This window comes from Eumetopias jubatus, unplaced genomic scaffold (assembly GCF_037043125.1).
Source record: "Eumetopias jubatus isolate StellerSeaLion01/CBP00866 unplaced genomic scaffold, mEumJub1_p1.0 scaffold_1, whole genome shotgun sequence".
Classification (NCBI taxonomy): Eukaryota; Metazoa; Chordata; class Mammalia; order Carnivora; family Otariidae; genus Eumetopias; species Eumetopias jubatus.
The window spans coordinates 148,889,809-148,912,334 of NW_028274807.1; the positions used below are offsets into that span (position 1 = coordinate 148,889,809).

The 22,526-nt window shown below is 38.0% G+C and overlaps 1 protein-coding gene across 2 annotated transcripts in view; it reads left to right on the forward strand.

Moving 5' to 3' along the window:
* The window catches only part of SCN11A (sodium voltage-gated channel alpha subunit 11), an 80,499-nt gene extending 58,299 nt beyond the window's left edge, over positions 1 to 22,200 (forward strand). For both annotated transcript variants that reach the window (XM_088021405.1, XM_028107110.2), the window contains exons 20-26: positions 1,296 to 1,397; positions 1,887 to 2,156; positions 2,846 to 2,899; positions 5,898 to 6,039; positions 13,283 to 13,383; positions 17,893 to 18,163; positions 21,170 to 22,200. In XM_088021405.1, the coding sequence (XP_087877531.1) occupies positions 1,296 to 1,397; positions 1,887 to 2,156; positions 2,846 to 2,899; positions 5,898 to 6,039; positions 13,283 to 13,383; positions 17,893 to 18,163; positions 21,170 to 22,200 (1,971 nt within the window). The remainder of the gene's footprint in view (positions 1 to 1,295; positions 1,398 to 1,886; positions 2,157 to 2,845; positions 2,900 to 5,897; positions 6,040 to 13,282; positions 13,384 to 17,892; positions 18,164 to 21,169) is intronic.
* Positions 22,201 to 22,526: the final 326 nt, after the last annotated feature.

Sequence of the window (22,526 nt, forward strand, 5' to 3'; positions counted from 1 at the left end):
GAGCCCAATGTGGGGCTCGATCCCAGGATCCCGGGATTATGACCTGAGCTGGAGGCAGACGCCCAACCCACTGAGCCACCCAGGCGCTCCTGGAAAACCTTTATAAATAAAAGCATTTTGAATTGATGGTGATTTTTTTTTTTAAATTGATTATACATTTTAAAATTTTGTTATTCTGCCATATTAACTCACTTAATTTCTCTCAGTTTGCTAGTATTTTACTACTACAATGAGATTGGCAGGGGAATGATTTTAGATAATAGTGAACTCTGATATCAGCATAGTCAGTCATAGGATAATTCACTTCCTGTCCTGCTGAGCAACCCTTCTTTCAAGTTGAACCTCTGAAGGCTCTGCATAATCAGTAAGAATGACTAGAATCTGCAAATAGTGGTCTTTAACTCAACCTCATTATATTTAAGTTTCAATTTAGTGTATTTGCAGAGCTTTCCAGTCCTTAGCCCTGACCCACTGGGAAGAACTATGTTGGGAGAAAAAATTGGATTTAATTCCCCCAAAAGGAGGCATCTGAGTGAGGGGAAATATTAGCAAACAGTTTATTATTTTGTTGTAACTTTTTATTATATCATTTCAAACTTATAGAAAAGTTGCAAAAAATAGTGTAAAGAACCTCTTATAGTCTTTCCCCAAGTTTACCAATTATTAACATTTCACCCCATCTGCTTTGTCATTTTCTCTCCATTTTTTCATTCTAAATTGCTTGAGATTAGGTTGCAGGCACCACAGCCCTTTACCCCTAAACATTCCAGTGTGTATTTCCTAAGAAAAAGGATACTGTCTCACACAGTCACAGCACAATTATCAAAGTTAGGAAATTTAACATGACTCAGTAACAAAACCCATATCCATTTTCAAATTTTGTCAATTGTTTCAACAAGGTCTTTTATGATTAATTCTTTCTATCCATCCACCGTGGCCTCCCCTCACCAACCCCAATCCAGGATCCAATTCAGGACCCCAAGTGACACATCATTATCATGTCCTTTTGGTTTCCTTTAACTCACAGCAATTTCTCAGCTTTTCTTTGTCTTTCATTAAACAAATAATGTAAATGCACTGTCCTCACCTATATGGGCTGTAGCTTTGGCAAACAAGGAGAAAAATAGTCTCTTCACTTGCCCTCCCACTTCCTGCAGGGGCTGGCTGCTTTCTGTTTCTGGATAATCCACTGAAGGCACCATGTGTCTGCCTCTCAGAATGAGGGCTGCCAGTCCCCCGCTGGCTTCCCTGGAAACCAAGTCAGGTACACTACCTGTGGCTTCTCTTCCCACCAGGTCTCTGTGACCAGTCTCATTGACTTAAAGAGCTTGAAGTCCTTCCGGACCCTAAGAGCCCTGAGGCCCCTGCGAGCATTGTCTCAGTTCGAGGGAATGAAGGTACATTCTTCAGGCAGATGGGAGGAAGGTCAAGCTGTCAGGGAGAGGTGGAAAAGCCAACTGCTCTTCTTGGGCTGGGCTTCCCTTAAATTGCCAAGCTTTTCCTGGGCTCCTTCCTGTCCAATCCACTGCTTAGAATTTGAGAGATGGAGAAAAATTTAAGATAGCATCCATTCTGTGGTAGCCAAGATGGGCTCCGGTTTCCTTTCAATCCTAGGGCAGGTGTCCCATAAGTCTGTAACACTGTCATAAAATGACATTTCTCAAGTGATCCTCAATGACAACAGAAAGGACCCATTATCTATGGAGCTGAAAGCAGGGCTTGTCATAGGATGCAGGGTTGGGAGGTTGGAAGTAGAAAGTAAAGACAGAGCTCCAAGAGGTCCAGTCCCACATATCAGGCACATCCTGAGATCCAGAATTTGGTGAATCCCATGTATCTGTTATGTTTTTCTTCTGTTTTTTTTTTTTTTGTTTTTTTTTTTTAAGGTGGTAGTCAATGCTCTCATAGGTGCCATACCTGCCATTCTGAATGTTTTGCTTGTCTGCCTCATTTTCTGGCTGATATTTTGTATCCTGGGAGTAAACTTCTTTTCTGGAAATTTTGGAAGATGCGTTAACAGAACAGATATAAACTCGGTTATAAATTACAGCACTGTTGCAAGCAAAACTGAATGTGAAGGTGGAAATTTATCTTGGGTCACCCTTCCAGTCAACTTTGACAATGTGGGAATGGCTTACCTTGCCCTGCTGCAAGTGGTAAGTGCTGTTGGTATGATTTTTACTGTGAGGAGAGAAACCTTAAAAGAAACATAAATCATTTCTCAGTTTAATAAAAACACAGTGACTCCATTAAGATAGTAGAATCAAATCCTAATTCCCCATGTGGAAGCCATTGCCCTCTGGAATTGTTCCCCATTGAGCATCTCCAACTTTATTGTCTACTGAGCCTCAACCTCCCAACAATGCCCCTTTACATCTCACCCTATCTTGTATGGTGCCTTACTCTCCAGAGCTCCAGCCAAGAAGGACTGGAGCCTCAGATGCAAAACTACACCATTAGCAGCAGTTCTCTATTGGAAGTCAGTCCCCTGTTCAAACAACAGTTGCCAGGTCTTAGGCAGACAGTGTAAACATGTAGCATCAGGAAAGCCTCAGCCAGGCTCTTTCCAGTAGTTGTTACACAGCGCCTCTAGAAATTTTTAAGGCAGAAATTTCCTTTTAAAAAAAAACTTTTTATCTTGTAGAAATGAAGAAGAAAAAAAACCCCAAGACACCCATTTTTTAATTACCTTCTACTGTTCTTTTAACTGGACGTTTTGTCCTGGGCATTCATTCCTGTCTATCTTATATACATCTGCCCATTGGGTCTTGCTTGCTGTTGTATGGCACTTGTCTGTTGATAGCAAGCCTATAATTATGTTCATGTTTATTTGCTTTTGTTACAGGCAACATTTAAGGGCTGGATGGATATTATGTATGCAGCTGTCGATTCCAGAGGGGTGAGCTTTTGTTCTACCATGTTCTAGAGTGCTAGGGTTAAATCAGGAATATCATGACTGCATAGACAGTCTAGAACTTCCCACATCATAGTTCCACGAGCCAGCGTTCTTTGCCTTGTTTTCTTGGGACAATAACTATGAAAAAGGGACAAAAGAGGTTCTTATTCATCCTTCCATGAGTATTACATCCTATCTTGCTCCAAAGTCCAGTCCTGTTTCCCCATAGTGACCAGGGAGAAACCTCTCAAGGAGGAGATGGAGCCAGAAACAATAGAATCACAGGATGCCTTGATTTTCCTCTCTTACTTCTTTTCCAAATGGGTATTCGGGCAGAAACCAAATTTCAAAAGGTAATAGCCCTGAACTGTGGGAGAATATTACAGCTGGACTAGCGTCTGATAAGAGAGACCTTCCCATGGCTCCAGGCTCAGAGACTAAATGGGTTTCTGGTGATTGCCAACTGTAAAATTCTAGTTAAGTAAAAAGTAATCATGGATTCTGAAAGTTGGAGGAGTACTCAGCCATCTAGTCCATTTCTATGTCCCATTTGGGAAAATCGAGAATTGGAAAGGAAGAGTATTGCCCAAAACCATGGAGTAAGCAAATGATTGAATCAAGAATGGAATCAGCATTGTTTATTTTTTTCCTATAAGCACACACATGTTGTTGTTCTGTTTGAGAGTCTGCAGAGCCTGGCACATAGTAGGTATGTGAGCTGGTAGTGGCAGTGGAGGTGGTATGAAAAGTGGGTTATTTTTTTTAATGTAGGCTCCATGCCCAGTGTGGAGCCAAATGTGGGGCTTGAACTCATGACCCTGAGATCAAGACCTGAGCTGAGATCAAGAGTCAGATGCTTAATTGACCGAGCCACCCATGCATGCCAAGAAATGTTATAGCAGTAGTAGTAGAGGCAATTTATAAAAAGGACAGCATTTTAAAATATTAATGTGCTTTTTTTTTTTTTGTCTTTTGAATATATGACCTTCATCTTAGTTTAACTTAGACATCCTTGTGCCTTGAAGTGGAGATGGGAGATGGGGAGGAAATCTTATGCAGATGTATGCAGGAAGAGGTGTGTGGCTTACATGTTCCCTGAATGAATGATAGATGGGTGGAGGTGTGTGGAGGGATGCCCATCCTGATGCTGGTCCTGGAACATTATGGCTGGTGTGTATATACTGGCTTCTAGCATGATGATGCCCTTGTCTGTGTAGTCACAGAGAATCTTGCTGGTCTCAAATATTGGTGAAACCATGGGCCTTTCTCCCCGCTCAATTCCTCCTGGTCTCAAACACTCACTCTATGACATGTCCTCTACATGGTCCCCTGACCCAGCAGTCTACTCCCATCTCTTGCCAAAAGCTCATCATGGCAGGCCTATGGCTATCGACTCCATGTCCAAGCCTCATGAAAACCAAAAAATTTGAGAGACTCTCTCTAATTATGCTACTCTAACCTCTTAACTCATCCTGCCTGTGCAGTGTATCCCAGGCCTTCCCAGCAGCAGCTTCCTCTTAGAAAAATACAGAATTTGAGGAAGAATATCCTCTTTGTACCCCCATGTTCTCTTCAATTTACTGAATCCCAAGTCCCTTCTCCAAACCCAAAGAGGGTAAATCAGGACACACATCTCAAGGCTTTGATGTTCTCTGTCTCTCTCTTTTTCTGACAATTCCCTAGGTACAACAGGGGTGATTTTTTGTCCTTTCCTCTTCCTATTTGAACCTCTCTTTGTAGGACTGTTAGCCTGCTATATAATCTTATTTTATTTTATTTTTTTTATTTTTTAAGATTTTATTTATTTATTTGACAGAGAGAGACACAGAAAGAGAGTGAACACAGGCAGGGGGAGTGGGAGAGGGAGAAGGAGCAGGGAGCCCGCAGAGCAGGGAGCCCGATGTGGGGCTCGATCCCAGGACCCTGAGATCATGACCTGAGCCGAGGGCAGATGCCTAACAACTGAGCCACCCAGGTGCCCCTGTAATCTTATTTTAAATATCAGATGCTGATAGTAATTCTTTCTTTCCATCGTATCGTTTCTGTACTAATGCCTACCCCTAGTTCAAACAAATGGACATCTCAAGCCAACTGGGACTAAGGTCATGTGCTCTTCAAGACAAAAGACAAAAGTATTTTCAAATATTACCTTCATTATATTAGTCTGTATGGTGGGTGTTAAATAACAAATATCATAAAAACATTCAAGGGGTGACAGAGCTATCAACACTCATACCTGTATCTTTGAGTGTGATCTGGAGAAAGAAGAGAAATTGTCCTGACACCTATGCCCAAAGTGTATAAAGCCAATGTCAATGTAAAGAACTTGTATGAAAGGGATTTTGGATGCTTTTGGTCATACTTTGAGTTGGGGGAACTTGGTTATAGTCTGTTCTATAGCTTGGTTGGTGTCTGTTCTATAGCTTGACTATTCATTCACTCATCCATCCATCCATCCAAACATTCATTCAATGTGTATTGAGAATCTACATGTCACAAAGTATTTTAGGACCTAGGAATTCAAGAGTGACAGGACACAAGCACAGACCAAATACAACAGTGGGCTCTCATATGAAGGATGTTATCATTCATCAAGCTGGTAGTTAGTCACCGTGCCTGATGGGACTGTGCCCCTTCTCCAGTGGCCTTATTTCCAGTCTGGCTCCTTACAGTTATGTGTCCATATAGACATCCTAGACACCCTCTCAAAGGACACGTGATCAGGCCACTCCCCTCTCTTACAATCCTTTCATGATTCTCCATTGCTTAGAAGAAAAAGTCTAACCCTCTTGTCACATGCCCTCCCCATTGCATGGTACCAGTCAGGTTCCTCTAGGGGAAACTAAAAGAGGGTTTCCCAGCAGGGGCCATGGCTGTTCAGGAACCCAAGTAGTTAATGTTACTGCTGAGAAACACTTTGGTCTTCTAGATAAGCCAGTTAAGATGGCTTATAATTTTCTCCAGTAATTGTTTTCTTTTCTTTTTAAAAAATCCCTAACAGAAAGATCTACAGCCAGGGTTTGAGGAGAAACCAGAAAACTACCTTTTCTTCGTGGCTTTTATCATCTTTGGTTCATTCTTTACACTGAATCTTTTTATTGGTGTTATTATTGACAACTTCAACCAACAGCAGAAAAAGATAAGTATGGGGGTTGTCCTGATTTGGTATTTTCACCTCTCTTTTCCAAAGGGCTTGGATGGAACACAGTTCTAATCTAGATTGCTGTGCAAAGTAACCTTTATCATCTGTATGGGAACAAAGCCACCTGGAGAAGATTCTGGAAGATATGGCTAAAAAGAGACTGAGAACAGCTGGGTTTTATTAAATCATTGTTTTTACTTTCCATTCTACCTTCTTAAATGGGGGGCATTGTTAAACCCCAACAGAAAAACAAGTACCAGGATTAGTATTTATGACACTATAGTCATATTTTAATAACCTTTCAAGTGTACCTTGTTATCCAGGATAAAAAGAAAAACTCTTCTCTTCCAGCAAACTTGTGTCCCAGCTTCCAGCACGTAAGTCTAGCAGGTTTATTGAACTTGGAAAGATGTTTGGGGGAGCAGCAGGTTTTTTCAGTGAGATTTTTTTCTTCATACATTATAATAAACAGATGTTTATTTTTTTCTGATTCTGTAATTCACAGGGGATCTGTAGTAAATGTGGAAAATAAAGAAAGATTAAAAAAATTTAAACTACTCATAAGGTGACCATCAAATGATAACAATTTTAGATTAAGCTTTGTCATTTTGACATAATCTCTTCCAGTTACTTTCTCACTGAATATGTATGTATTCCTTGTACATGGTTGAGATTACATGATACTTTTAATTTTGTAGCTTCCCCTCCTTCCCATGAGTTATGGGCCCATGTGATGAAATCATCTTTGTTATAAGAATTTTTCAGAGCTAAATTGCATCCCATTATTATGGATAAATAATAATTTATCTTAATCATTCCCTTATTTTTTGGACATTTAGATCATTTACAAATTTCTTGCTCTTTTAAAACAATCACGAACATTCCTGAAATTCTCTGTGTATCAGCAATTATTTCTTCAGGATAAGTTTCTAGAATTTAAGGCATTAAAGATATATTGTCAAATAACCTTTCAGAGCTGCTGTGCTAGGTACTCTCTTTTGCAAGATGTAAATATGCCTGTTTGCTCTGTTCTCAGCATTCTTATTTTTATAATTTTTATGATCTTTTCCAGCTTGATGGTAAAAGTGTTATCTCATTGTTTTATATTCATTTATTTGGTCATTTGTGAGGTTATACACTTTTTCACAGATTGATGGCTGTATTTCTCCGTTTGTCTCTTTTTTAAAGTTGAGATTGTCATCTTTTTCTTATGTTTATAAGCAGTAAGTCCAACTTGTAACTTCTTATATTTCTATAATGACATTTTTTATTTATAGACATTTAGTGTTTTTATGGAGTCAGATTCCCAATCTTGTCCTTTTTGGCTTCTTCTCTTGCATGTAGGAACTGAATCCCAAAATCCTAAAATAGGATAACTAAATATTCACCTTTGGTTTTCCTAATTGTTTTTATGACTCTTTTTAATTTTTTTTGAACTCTTGTAATCTATCCAAGATGTATCCTGATACTGATCAGCCTTCTTAGTATCTGCTGGGAGAGTCACTCATTGTCCTTCTGTAACTACATTGCTGCTGTTATTTGGAAGTGTGCTGTGTGCTGTGTAGAGTCACCTTTGTAATATGCAGCTTGATTGCAATCAATCCCTGCAATTTGGATGTTAAGGCCTTGTGATTTTAGCTGGAAGCTTACATTTGAAATCACTGTTTTGATCAGGCCATGGTATTTTGTTTTGTTTTGCTTTACTAAAAAGAACCTACAAGACCTATCACCCAACATGTTTATTGACTTAAGTACATATTTATGGCATCTATGCCCTTATCCAATCCTGTTACCAGATTTTTTAATAGAGCAAGTGACATCACACTGTTTCACCCACATATATTTCAAAACATATCTCTTTTTAAAGATAACCACAATTCCATTACCACACCTAAGAAGTTTAACATGAATTCTCTAAATCTGTCAAATATCCAGTCAACATTCAAATTTCCTTGATTCTTTATTTTCTTAAAATATTTATTCATTTATTCATTCTCTGATCAATTGATATGCTTTTGAGATCAGGATTAAAATCAGGTCCTCCCGTCTGACAGATTCCTTGCTCTCTGGAATGACAAGATATTCCAGGGCTAAATCATACTTTTGTGCCAGATCAAGAATCAGCCATTTCTCTAAGGAGTTCTGGGTTTTTTTGTGGGGTTTTTTTTTGTGGGGGGGAGGTGGTATTCTGAGATCACAACCTGAAATACTCATTGTTATTGCTTCAAAGCTTTTTCAGTGGACAGAGCTACTTCAGATTTAGGACTTCAAGGAAATGTGTGTGGAAATATGAATACTGTTCATTCAAGTTCAGAACTACAAGGTTTTCACTTAACTTCTTCTCTAATAATAATCTGTATCTCCTCTTTTCCACGCTGAAAAAACTGATTCTCACGGGCATAGGAAGTAATAGAATTAAAAATTTCCATAATTAATCATTTTTGTTTTATCCCCTAAAACACACATAGGACAGTCTCAGAATAATAGTATTAATACACACTGCTGTGATGAATGTAATTACTAAAGACACTTGTATCTGCCAGGCATCCTGGAACAACCTGGTTAACTTCTAGGGCTGCATTTTTTTTTCACAAAATTTTTTTACTGTGGTACAATATACACAACATGAAATTTACCACCTTAACCATTTTTCATGTACATTTCAGTGGTATTAAATACATTCATAATCTTGTGTAACCATCACCACTATCCATCCCCATAACTCTTTTCATCTTGTAAAACTCAAACTCTATACCTAATTAGACAATAACTCCCCATTCTCCTTCCCCCTAGCCCTTGGCAGCCACCATTGTACTGTTGCTATGAATTTGACTGTTCTAAGTATCTAATATAAATGGAATCATACAGTATTTGTCTTTTTGTGATTGAGTTATTTCACTTAGCATAATGTCTTCAAGGTTCATCCATGTTGTAGCATATTTCTGAATTTCCTTCCTTTTTAAGGCTGAATAATATTCTATTGTATATATATACCACATTTTGCTCATACATTCATCTGTTGATGGACACTTGGGTTGCTTCCACATTTTAGCTATTGTGAATAAAGCTGCTATGAATATGAGTGTTCAAATATCTCTTTGAAACCCTGCTTTCAATTCTTTTGGGTATACATCCAGAAGTGGAATTGCTGGATCATATGGTAATTCTATTTTTTAATTTTTTGAGGAACCACTGGATTTTTTCCAAAGAAGCTACCATTTTACATTCCCACCAACAGTGTAATTCTGATTTCTCTTCATGCTCACCAGTGCTCGTCTTCTCTTTTTTTGATAGTAGCCATCCTAATGGGTATGAGGTGGTACCTCATTTTGGTTTTTATTTGCATTTCCCTAATGACTAGTGATATTGACTGTTTTTTCATGTGCTTGTTGGCTATTTGTATATCTTCTCTAGAGATGTCTATTCAAGTCCTTTGCCAGTTTTTGAATTGGAGTGCTTTATTTATTTATTTATTTATTTATTTATTTATTTATTTTGAGTGTAATTGACACATATTATATTTCTTTCAGGTGTACCACATAGTTATTTGACAAGTTGATATGTTATGCCATGATCATCACAAGTGTAGCTATCATCTGTCACCATACAACACTATTACAATATCACTGACTATATTCCTTATACTGTGCCTTTTGTGCCCATGACTTATTCATTCCATAAATGGAAGACTGTACTTCCCACTCCCCTCAACCATTTTACCCATCCCCTACCTCCCTCCCCTCTGAAAGCCCTCTGTTATTCTCTGTATTTGTAGGCCTGGTTCTGCTTTTTGTCTGTTTATTTGTTTTTTAGATTCCACATATGAGTGAAATCATATGGTATTTGTCTTTCTCAGTCTGACTTATTTCACTTAGCATAATACCCTTTGGGTCCATCCATGTCTTAAATGGCATGAACTCATCCTTTTTTATGGTTGCATAATATTCCTCTCTGTGTGTGTGTGTGTGTGTGTGCGTGCAGAAGTGCACATGCATGTGCACACACACATGTGTACCACATCTTCCTTATCCATTCAGCCATCAGTGGACACTTAGGTTTCTTTCATGTATTGGCTATAATAAATAAGGCTAACAATAAACATAGGGGTGCATATATCTCTTCAGATTAGTGTTTTCATTTTCTTTGGGTAAATACCCAGTAGTAGAAGTACTGGATTGTATGATATTTCTATTTTTAATTTTTTGAGGAACCTCCATACTGTTTTCCACAGTGACTGAATCATTTTGCATTCCCACCAGTAGTGCGTGAGGGGTTCTTTTTCTCCACATTCTTGACAACACTTGTTGTTTTCTGTATTTTTGATTTTAGCCATTCTGGCAGGTGTGAGGTGACATCTCATTGTAGTTTTGATTTGTATTTCCCTGATGATTTAGTGATGTTGAGCACTTTTTCATGTATCGGTTGGCCATTCATATGTCTTCTTTGGAAAAAGACATATTAGGACCTCTGCCCATTTTTTAATTGGATTGTTGAGTTGTATAAGTTATATATTTTGGATATTTACCCTTATTGGATATATCATTTACAAATATCTTCTCCCATTTAGTAAATTGCCTTTTTGTTTTGTTGATCATTTCATTCACTGTGAAAAAGCTTTTTATTTTGATGTAATCCTGATAACTTGTTTTTGCTTTTGTTTCCTTTGCCTCAGGAGACCTATCTAGAAAAATGTTGACAAAATTCAACAGTCATTCATGATAAAACTCTTAACAAAGTGGGTGTAGGGGGAACATACCTCAACATAATAAAGGCCATATATGAAAAAACCATGGCTAATATCATACTCAGTGGGAAAAAACTGAGAGCCTTTCCTCTAAGATCAGGAACAAGACAAGGATGTCCACTCTTGGCACTTTTATTTAACATTGTACTGGAAGTCCTAGCCACAACAATCAGACGAGAAAAATAAATGAGTCTTCCATATTGCTAATGAAGTTACACCATCACTATTTGCAGATGACATGATACTATACATACAAAATCCTAAAGACTCCACCAAAAAACTACTAGAAGCAATAAATGAATTCAGTAAAGCTGCAAGACACAAAATTAATACCCAGAAATTGGTAGCATTTCTATACAGTAATAATGAAGTAGCAGAAAGAGAAACTAAGAAAACAATTCCATTTAGAATTGCACCTAAAAGAATAAAATACCTAGGAATAAATTTAACCAAAGAGGTGAAAGACCTATACTCTGAAAACTAAAACACTGATGAAAGAAATTGAAGATGACACAAACAAATGGAAAGATATTCTGTTCTTGTGGATTAGAAGAATTGATATTATTTAAATGTCCATACTACTCAAAGCAATCTACAGATTCAATGCAATCCCTATCAAAATACCAGCAGCATTTTTCACAGAGCTAGAACAAATAACACTAAAATTTGTATGGAACCACAAAAGACCCTGAATAATCAAAGCAATCTTGAGAAAAGAAGAACAAAGCTGGAGGTATCACAGTTCCAGATTTTAAGATATACTACAAGCCTGTAATAATCAAAACAGTATGGTATTGGCACAAAAATAGACACATAGATCAATGGAACAGAATAGAGAGGCCAGAAATAAACTCATACTTATATAGTGAATTAATCTATGACAAAGGAGGCAAGAATGTAAAATTGGTAAAGAACATTCTCTTCAATAAATGGTGCTGGGAAAACTGGACAACTACATGTAAAAGAATGAAACAATCACTTTCTAACACCATATACAAAAATAAACTCAAAATGGATTAAAGACCTAAATGTGAAACCTGAAACCATAAACATTCTAGAAGAGAACACAGATAGTAATTTCTCTTACATTGGCTGTTTTTGTTGTTGTTAAATTTTAGGAGTTTTCCATATATTCTGATTAATCCCTTATCAGATATATGATATATAAATATTTTCCCCATTCTGTGGGTTGCCTTTTTACTCCATTGATAGTATCTTTTGATGCACATAATTTTAAAATTTTCATGAAATCCAATTTGTCTATTTTTTCTTTTGTTATCTGTGCCTTTGGTATCATGTGCAAGAAATCATTGCCAGATCTAGTCTTATAAACTTTTGCCCTGTGTTTTCTTCAAAGAGTTTTTTTTGTTTTAGATCTCACATTTATGTCTTTGATGTATTTTGAGCTATTTTTGTGTATGGTGTTAAGTAAGAATTTAACTTTATTCTTTTGCATGTGGATTTCCATTTTCCCTAGGACCATTGTTGAAAAGATGATCCTAGGGATGTATATTTTGGTCCATACTGGTAGCGGGGAAAATTTAAATCCCACACCATCATCAAGGCAGGCCCAGATTCCCAGATTGTCAGGGAAGATGGGGTTATTACCCATAGTCCAGACTAAGACAGTTTCCTACTTGTCTTCCACTGCCCGTTGACAGATTCTGTTTTCTTCTTCACCCTTTCATCAGCAGCACTTAAGGAGTCTCGGATTCATGCAGGGACCTTGGCATAAACCTTTTCCACATGACTCCCTTATAGTTATTAAGGCCCAAGATTCTAGTTTTTACAGAGATTAGCAAATGCTCTTAGGCCAGCAGTGGCTTCAGGCTAATTTGCTACTCTTTGATCACTGTTGATTTTCAGACCCCAGAGATTTTCCTTACTTTTGTGCAAATTTAACTATACATTTTAAAAGAATTCTGTTCTAATTTACCCAGCATTTCTAGGTATTTTACTTCCTCCTAAAATTTCCAGAAATGAAAATTCTTGTTCATATTTCTATTTGTTCTTGCTCAAAAGTGAAAACATTTAAAGCTCTCTAGTTCTTTATTTTTTCTCTGAGAATGGGTCTGGAAAATTTTATTAATAGCAATATATGCATTTATTCATTTATTTAGGAGAATTTTAATTGCCATTTGGTTAGATTTTTGTTTAAATTTTTGTTACTAATATCTGCTTTTCTTGCATTGTGATTTGATTTATGCAACCTAAAATATACTCAATTTTTTAAAGATGTGGATGTTTGCAAAGAATATGTAATCTTTATTCATATTCTAAAAAGTAAGATATAGCTTATAAAAGTAGCATTTTTCCTTTCCTTAATTTAAATCTTGTTTCAGCCCTCCTATAGAGTCCAGCCTCTTTTGCTTCCCAATGGAATTTTAGGAATTGTTGATAGAATGTAATGTAACTTTGAAACTATTTCTGAAAATTCAGAACTTGTTTCCAAAAAAACCCTGTTAATGATAATTAGCTCTCATCTTCTCCAAATACTTAGGTGGTGAAGACATTTTTATGACAGAAGAACAGAAGAAATACTATAATGCAATGAAAAAATTAGGATCCAAAAAACCTCAAAAGCCCATTCCAAGACCTCTGGTGAGAGCAATTGATTCGTTCTAAATACATAGATCCATTAAGTGGTCTTGAGCTCAGATATTTGCAGTGCTGTTCTTTATTTTTTAAGTTTACAGACATTATCTAAGAACTCAACAAAGACCCAGATACACTGGTGTCTGGCTCAAGTCCTTAGGAAAATTAGACATTCAAATTCAATAATAACAACTTGAGCAACAACTTTCATTTGCTTTTTAGTGAGCACACAATAGGTGCTTAGTATATACTCATTACAATGATGTAAACCTAATAGTTTGTTTTAACTAAATCTTTTTTTTAAATTTAAAGTCCAGTATAGTTAACATACAGTGTTATATTAGTTCCGGGTGTACAATGTAGTGATTCAACACTTCCATACGTAACCCAGTCCTCATCATGACAGGTGCACTCCTTAATCCCCCTCAACCACCTCCCCTCTGGTAACCATCAGTTCTCTATAGTTAAGAGTCTGTCTCTTGGTTTGCCTCTCTCTTTTTTGCCCCGTTGTTCATTTGTTTTGTTTCTTCAGTTCCACATATGTGTGGAAATCCTATGCCATTTGCCTTTCTCTGACTTATTTCACTTAGCATTATTCTCTCTAGCTCCATCCATGTCATTGCAAATGGCAAGATAGCATTCTTTTTATGGCTGAATAATATTCTTTTGTATATATACCACATCTTCTTGACCCATTCATCAGTTGATGGACACTTGGGCTGTTTCCATAATTTGGCTATTGTAGATAATGCTGCTATCAGTATTGGGGGGAATGTATCCCTCTGAATTAGTATTTTTGTATTATTTGGGTAAATACCCAGTAGTGTGACTGCTGGATCTTAAGGTAGTTCTATTTTGGGGTTTTTGAGGAAACTCCATACTGTTTTTCACCAGCTTGTATTCCCACCAACAGTACGAGTGATCCTTTTTCTCCACATCCTCACCTATACCCATTGTTTCTTATGTTGTTAATTTTAGCCATTCTGACAGGTGTGAGGTGATATCTCATTATAGTTTTGACTAAATAGTGACCAATTTAAAGTGCATTTATAATATCATTTTCCAGCCTTTTCTGGTGTGAAGTCTAGGTCACGCATACTGGTTTCCACTTCCCCAGTATTTATGATAAAATGTTTATATCAGGACTTGACAAAAAAAAGGGGCAGATAGTAAATATTGTAGTCTCTGCAGGCCATGCAGTCTCTGCCATGTAACACAGAAGCAGCCGTAGACAGTGTAGAGCAAGTGTGCACGGCTGCGCTCTAATGCAACTTGATTTATAGACACCAAACCTTGGATTTCTTTAATTTTCACATGTCAAAATTTTATTTTCCTTTTGAGTTCTTCTTTCCCCAACATTAAAAAATGTAAAATCACAGGCTGTACAAAAACCAGTAGTGGGCCAGATTTGGCCTACAGGATATAGTTTGCTGACCCTTGCTCTCGATGAATCTTGCTTCATCATGTACTCCAGAGTTGCTTCATGTTCGCAGTCTAACTGAGGAGCTGGAACCTGCACGCATCAGATTATAAAGTAATATGCTAGGCATAGTTGGTAGCTCTGACAAGTAAGTTTGAAGGTTTTCAAGGCAGAGAGGGTCAATGGGAAAGTTCAGAAAAGTAGTATGGGAGAGGGGCTTGATATCCGAACCATGTATAGGATTTAGAGATTTTCTTTTGAACATGAGACCCCAAATTATCAAAGGTATGTTTAGTTTACTGCTATTCCTATGACTCAGAAAAGAGCCTGGCTTAAAGTGTATTCTCAGTAATTATTAGTTGAATGAAAGAGGATGTTTTAGGGTACACACAGGGTCCATCCCACTAGGATTAAATATTTGTATTGCACTAAAAATATCTGGGAATGTTAGGGCAAAGTGTTTAGAATTTATACAATGAAGAATTTTTTACTGAGCGGTTAATGAGACAATTATATCTGGAGAGGTTCTTATTTGAACTTGAGCCAACAAAAAAGACAAAGAGAATTTTTATTTACACGTGCATGCTGTGCGACCGCTGGCGCAATACCAGTTGGTCCTAGATTTGAAATGAACTAAAAGAATCATGAGACACAATAGATTCCCACATATTTAACCATTTATTTCATAAAGAATATGAATCAAGCAAGGCAGCACATAGCCAAACAGAAGTTGCAATGACACAGCTGCAGCTTCGAGGCCTCTCCCCTGCACTGGGCATGCTAAGCTGCAAGGGATGAGTTTCAGGTGGGCAAGGACTACTTTACCCGAGGCAAGCTTCTACCTCCATGCTTTAACTATGTCTTCTGCCATGTTCATCACATGGTTCATCTGGAAATAGGTGTCATGCCATAACTCTCCCTGTGTAGCTACAGCTTACCAGTCAGGGCTTCACAAGGAGTAATTCCAACAAGCAGTTGTCATCTCCCCAGTTATGTATCATATTTACCTTAACTGCTATGTTCCAGAGAGCAGTGTTGCATGAGATAAATACACATTCCAGGTGTCCCTAGTTTGAGTTTAGATTTTTAAATCAGCTGTTAACCCTTAACTCACAGCTTTATCTCCCCACAGACTTTTTTTTTAATCTCTAAAATCTAAATCTTATTTTTGACCTTTGGAACAAATGAATAGCAATTGCATGGGGGTGGAGGGGAATCTAGCTGTTTTAACCTGAGCAGTGATGCATTTTATTTTATTTAGCAGTAGAGGAAGGGATCTGGCATCATTTCTGATTCTTTCTGAACCATCCACACAGATGATACTGAGGTGTAGGTTTCACTGTACATTCTAAAGTGATATCGAATGCTTTTTGATATCTACCAGTTTAGGTAACTTGTATTCTTGATCTCCTCTGTTACTCTAAATACTGGAGTTAAACTATTAGGCCTAGGCTTACTCTCCCTCACTGTTTTTCTTGCCAATCACTGTGATTCCCTGGAGAGCACTCTTAAAAGTATCTTTTCTCCAGGCCCTTTCTGACTTCCTAGAAGCTTTCTCACACAGCAAATGCAACTGACTTTCAAGTTTCTTCTCCAGACTCCTTGATGAAAGTTTTAATGATTCTGGGACAAGATTTCAAAGACACCGACTTAAATGTAGTATCCCTCCAGTGCTGTCCCTACCCTCTTTCTTCTCATGGTCCTTGCTCTCCCTGACCGATACCGTCCACTCTCATGGTTTTAACTCATGTCAGTATTGGTGCTATTGAACTGCACATCTGCATTTCAGCTCTGCACCTGAGCTCCAGACCATACCTTTACCTGCCCAAGGTCCTCAGATTCCCCACTGGCCCCTCAAACTCAATGTTCTCAGGACAGATCGTATCATTTCCCTCCAAAGTGCCTCATTCTCTGTTCTCTTGAATGGCTCCACCAACCAGAAACGATAGCCTCAGCCTATCATTTCCCCATAGCCATCTCCATTCAAACACTCTCTTACTCCTTCTGCATCTACTTCCATATTAGCTCTTAAACCTAAATGCTTATATCCCTCTCCACTATCACCACCACAAACCAACATCATCTTTTGTCTGATTACCATAAGAGATACCTAGGGTTCTAAAAATGATTCTCAGGAGTTTATGAGTTTTCTAAATAGACTAGTGTATGTATATTTCAATTAGATGATAATATGATATAAAATACCTTAATGTATACATATATTGTAAATCAACCCATTTACAGTCAAGAATACCATACAAGATTTGTGTCTGAGTTTGTGTTTAAGAATAGTTTTCCACTAAGTAAAGAGAAGTAGTGCTTCACAGCTGTTAGATTACAGAAAATATAGCTAGACAATTGAGTCATTTCACTGTACGTGGTGGATTAGGCATGCTAACTTGAGCTAGAACCTGAACCAGAGCAATTAACATATACTTACTTTGTGAGCAGTATGACCATCTATGTACCAACCAATATGTAAGTTCACCATCAATAATAAAATGAAATAATCAATTTTTCTATTTCTGTTTTTAGTCATCATTACATCACAATCCCATTTATCTAGCCTTATTTTCAAGTGAACCACATTTAGAAAATTGGCATTCAAGAAATGCTTGAATACAGAGTTTTGGTTAAGTATATTTAGGTCTGATAATTCTGAATTAACAAGTGGAGGCTTGGAGATGTTAATTCCATTTCGTCCAACATAATTATGTGAGTAGGTATTCTCTGCGTTAATATTATTGAAGCCCAAATAAAGAAACAGATGAAATATAGAAACTGAAGTTCATCTTTTTATTATTAAATCCAACAGGAGCTGTTTTATTTCAGTAAAACATCATCACAACAGTTTTTTCGTTTTAAAATGGAATTAAAGCTGTAAGCCTACAACTTCAAAAACAGTTATGTAATTAAATTTAAATGAAAATGTAAATGCAAGAATTTCTTGTTGTTTAAAAAGGGTGTGCATTTTTTAAGAAACTGCTTCAATTTTAAGAGAGGACAAATTCTGTTGTATGTGCCTTTTTTGTGTATGTGATTTCATTCTTACAGTGCAAAATGATCTAAGATTCCTTTTTTCTTTTCCCTCTCAGAATAAATGCCAGGGTCTCGTGTTTGACCTAGTCACAAGCCAGGTCTTTGACATCATCATCATCATCCTCATTTTCCTCAACATGCTTAGCATGATGGCTGAATCAGATGACCAGTCTGAAGCCACGAAACTCGTCCTTGAGCGTCTCAACCTGGCCTTTGTGGTCATCTTTACAATTGAGTGTCTCACCAAAATCTTTGCTTTGAGGCAATACTACTTCACCATTGGCTGGAATTTATTTGATTGTGTGATTGTGGTTCTTTCTATTGTTAGTAAGTAATATCAGAAACCCAAGAGGCTTTAATCTGAGAGCTAGAAGTAAATCTTACCATTTGGAAGTATGTCCAAACTATCCACAAAGCAACAAATTAGGCTTAATGTGGTTTCTGAAAAAATAGACAGGTGTATTGATGCCATTCTCTACTGGGAAGTTGCTAGGAGATACAGAGCAATTTTCATTCCCTTGACTGTTTACACTACTGAAATGGAGTTAAATAATTGTGTGGATCCGTTTATTCAATGGAGATAGACAAAACTAAGATGACCTTAAAGTGTTTGTGGGGATACCTGGTATATCCAGGTAACTGAGTCAAAGGTCTACCTTTCATGGGCAACTATAAGCTCTCATGAGCATCTTTTAGTCTTAAGGATTTGGTACTTAGTTCCCATGGTTTTCTTTAGTTCAAAAATCCATGTGCATGTCAGATCACAATTATTGCTCCCCTGTGACATTGCTAGGCCTTCTCTCACCTCCTATATAGGACCTCCATAGCCCAGCCTAGACTGGGTTTCCAAGAGTGTGTCATGAGGGCAAGCAGTGCTTTCTCTCTATTCTGTATCCCATGTTAACTTAAACCACAGCATGAACTATGTTTGTCTCAACTGCTTGGAGCCCATTCACCAACCAGTCTTGCTCTATAATCAGTATATTTTTCTTAACATAGGCAGGATTAACTCTAAGATTTGTGGAAGAAGAATAGAGAAAAAAAGGGTTGTTTCCATATACCTTTTTTATAACACACACACACATCAACTTTCAAATTAAATTCTTCATGGCTAAACCATAAGAGTTTCCACTCTGGGTTTTTACAGTTTGCTTTTAACTAAACCGATAATCTGACTTTTTATAATTGTGTGCAACCACCCAGGGGCCATTCTCATAGTTCAAAAAGCAATGAAGACAATGAAAACTGATTTCACAATTGGAAGCTTTTGTACTATTTCAGAAAGAATGTGTTAAACAGATATGTGAGATCAAAATATTTTGGTTCCTATCACTACAGCAGCAATGCAGATGTTTCTAAGAACAAGAAAATGGTACAGTTCATAGTCTGTTCTGGTTTCTAAGCCATGAAGTTTATGTAGATAAAGTTCAGAAATAGATCCTTCCACACACCTCCAGTGAAATAGACTGCTAATCTTTATCAGTCAATTCCAATTCCAAGTCCTGGTGAAATTGACAGCAGCAATAAGGTCAGAAAATGATGGTAGAATGACTCTGGCACAGCCCTCTGAGAACTTGAAGAACCCCTTCCTCCAATATGCAGAGAGCAGCTCATTTTTTCCACTACTTACTGAACTCCTTCCAGGCAGTGCCAGCCAGCATGCAGGTTGTGGAAATATCTCTTACTTCTGTCCTTTGAACAACTGCTAGGCAATTGCAGTTACACAGCAGAGCACTGGATAGCATTTTGCTCCAGTGGATGAGAAAATCCACACACTGAGCCAAATCCTACTCACCAATGTGGGCAGCATTTTATTTATTTATTATTTATTTTATTTTATTTTTTATTTATTTATTTGGGCAGCATTTTATATACGTTTGCCAGTAGATCTGCCACCCAACACTAATCCTCTACACTTTCCCAAGGTCTTTCCTAAGCTTTTAGAGAAATACAAAATGAGTATGAGTCAAAGTGAATCCTTCTCTAGGAGTTGACAATGCGGTTTAGGTATTAAGACTTATTCACCTTAAAGAGTCAGAAAAAGACAAATTACCTGCACACCATATCCCATGGTACACAAAAAAACTGAGTTCAGATAAAGGACAGATTACTGTAGGCTCCTATTAGTCAAAGAAATATTTGTGAAGGAGGTAGCCTTAAAGGGTGGACCTCCTCCAGTTGTTGTTAAGTTGGAACTTAATAAATTTACATCTCACTAGAGTTGGCTGTCCAATTAACATATGAATTCAACTTCGTTGGCACAATTGGGCAGTTGGTGAAATATATTATGAACTAGTTCTCTTTAGTCATTAAGGGATAGCAGACAATTTTGGCTGCCCATCACCTCTAATGCCTTTGAGGACCCCACCACCCAGAGCAAGAGCAAGGCCATGTCTACACAAGGCAAGCATGTTCCAGCCATTCTATAATGTTTGGGCCAAAATGTGAATTGTTTCAAATCTTGTATCAGTTGCTTACAGAATAGGCAATGAGAGAACAGGATGACATTTTAGGCCAAATAATCAGCTGTTTGCAGAAAACTTTGCTCGAGATGCTATTTTTAGAGGCGTCTATAACAATAAGGAAAGTATCTTCAACTTAATCCCTTGAGCTTTTTGAGTGGATCTCGGGAGTTCTTCCTTGGGATGAGCGTATTGATAAATATAAGAGCTCTGTGGCAGGTTCCACCTAGAGTTGAGCATCCCAACACCACCATCTCCCTCCAGCCCTGTCCTGTCCTCACCTGTAGGAAGCTGTGTTCAAATTCCCCTATGCAAGTAAAAACCTGCCTTTTTAAGGAGCTTTGGGGTTAGAAGTTCCACAATTTCCACTGAAAGCTCAGGCTTAAGCCAACCATCAATCAGTATCAGAAGTTTCTCCTTATGCTAATCTGAAGGACTCCATCCTTAGTTTATCTGCTTTCCATTCTATATATACAATAAATATGGAAAACTATTATATTTGTTATCTCATGAGTGACTTTCAAAACCCAATATAGATAATGCATTTCAAGTGTTTGAGATAAGTCACAATATAGCCTTTCATAAGCTGCATTCTCTTTCTTTTCCTTGGGTGTCTTCAATATTATAGACATCCTGTGTCATCTAAAGTTCCATCTAAAGTTGTACAGTGCTTGGAAATTATTTTCCAAGTTAGGGCACAGATAGATATTTTCCCTAATATTGATAAAGAAAGTTCTTAATTTGTGTAGTGCACAAATTACAAAGTACTGATAAAAGTTGATCCCACTAAGATTCCAAGGCAGGAGAGAGAGGCTGGATCTGAAAGCAGGGTGCCTGCTGGAAATTAATTGCCTTATCTCCTTCTCCTAAGGTACAATGGTTTCTGCCTTGGAGAACCAGGAGCACATTCCCTTCCCTCCAACACTCTTCAGGATTGTCCGCTTGGCTCGGATTGGTCGGATCCTGAGACTTGTTCGGGCAGCACGAGGAATTAGGACTCTCCTTTTCGCTCTGATGATGTCTCTTCCCTCTCTATTCAACATCGGTCTTCTACTTTTTCTGGTTATGTTTATTTATGCCATTTTTGGTATGAGCTCTTTTTGCAGAGTGAAAGAGGAGCATGGAATTGATGACATATTCAACTTCAAAACTTTTGTCGGCAGCATACTCTGTCTCTTCCAGATCACCACATCAGCAGGCTGGGATGCCCTCCTCAAGCCCATGCTGCAATCAAAGGATTCATGCAACCCCAACTTAGACAGCCGTCACCTCCCTGCCATAGCCATCACCTACTTCGTCAGTTACATCATCATCTCCTTTCTCATTGTTGTCAACATGTACATTGCTGTGATTTTAGAGAATTTTAACACAGCCACTGAAGAAAGTGAGGACCCTTTGGGTGAAGATGACTTTGATATATTCTATGAAGTCTGGGAAAAGTTTGACCCAGAAGCAACACAGTTCATCAAATATTCTGCCCTTTCTGACTTTGCCGATGCCCTTCCTGAGCCTTTGCGCGTGGCAAAGCCCAATAAATTTCAATTTCTCATGATGGACTTGCCCATGGTGAGTGGAGATCGTCTCCACTGCCTGGATATTCTCTTCGCATTTACCACTAGGGTACTCGGTGACTCCGGTGGCCTGGACAGCATGAAAGTGATGATGGAGGAGAAGTTCATGGAAGCCAACCCTTCCAAGAAGTTATATGAACCCATAGTCACCACCACCAAGAGGAAGGAAGAGGAAAGATGTGCTGCTGTTATTCAAAAGGCCTTTCGAAAATACAGGCTGAAGATGTCCACAGGTGCCTTGGAAGACAGGCCCCGTTCACCACTCCACACACTCTGCAATGGAGACCTGTCCAGCTCTGGGGTGGCCGAGGGCAAAGTCCACTATGACTGAGCCCCTACTTCCACTCCTACCTCACAGCCTCACAACCTGGCCTCTGGCGTCTGAGCTCCAGGGGTCCACAGCTCAGTGTGTGAACAAGCAGTTGACTCCCTGAACTAGCCATCCCATTTTTTTCTGCCTAAAAGAAGTGATATTTCAATGTTTATTTCAAACAGTTCTTACAGGGATAGAAGATAAGGCTGTCTATGAATCACTGGTACTGTTTTAGCAAGGAAAAAGACACTCGAAGGGCTATAAAGGACACACCAATGTCAGGATTAAAACACAGTTCAAATCATGTCAAAAAAGAATAAGAAACAAAAAACATGTTAAAAATT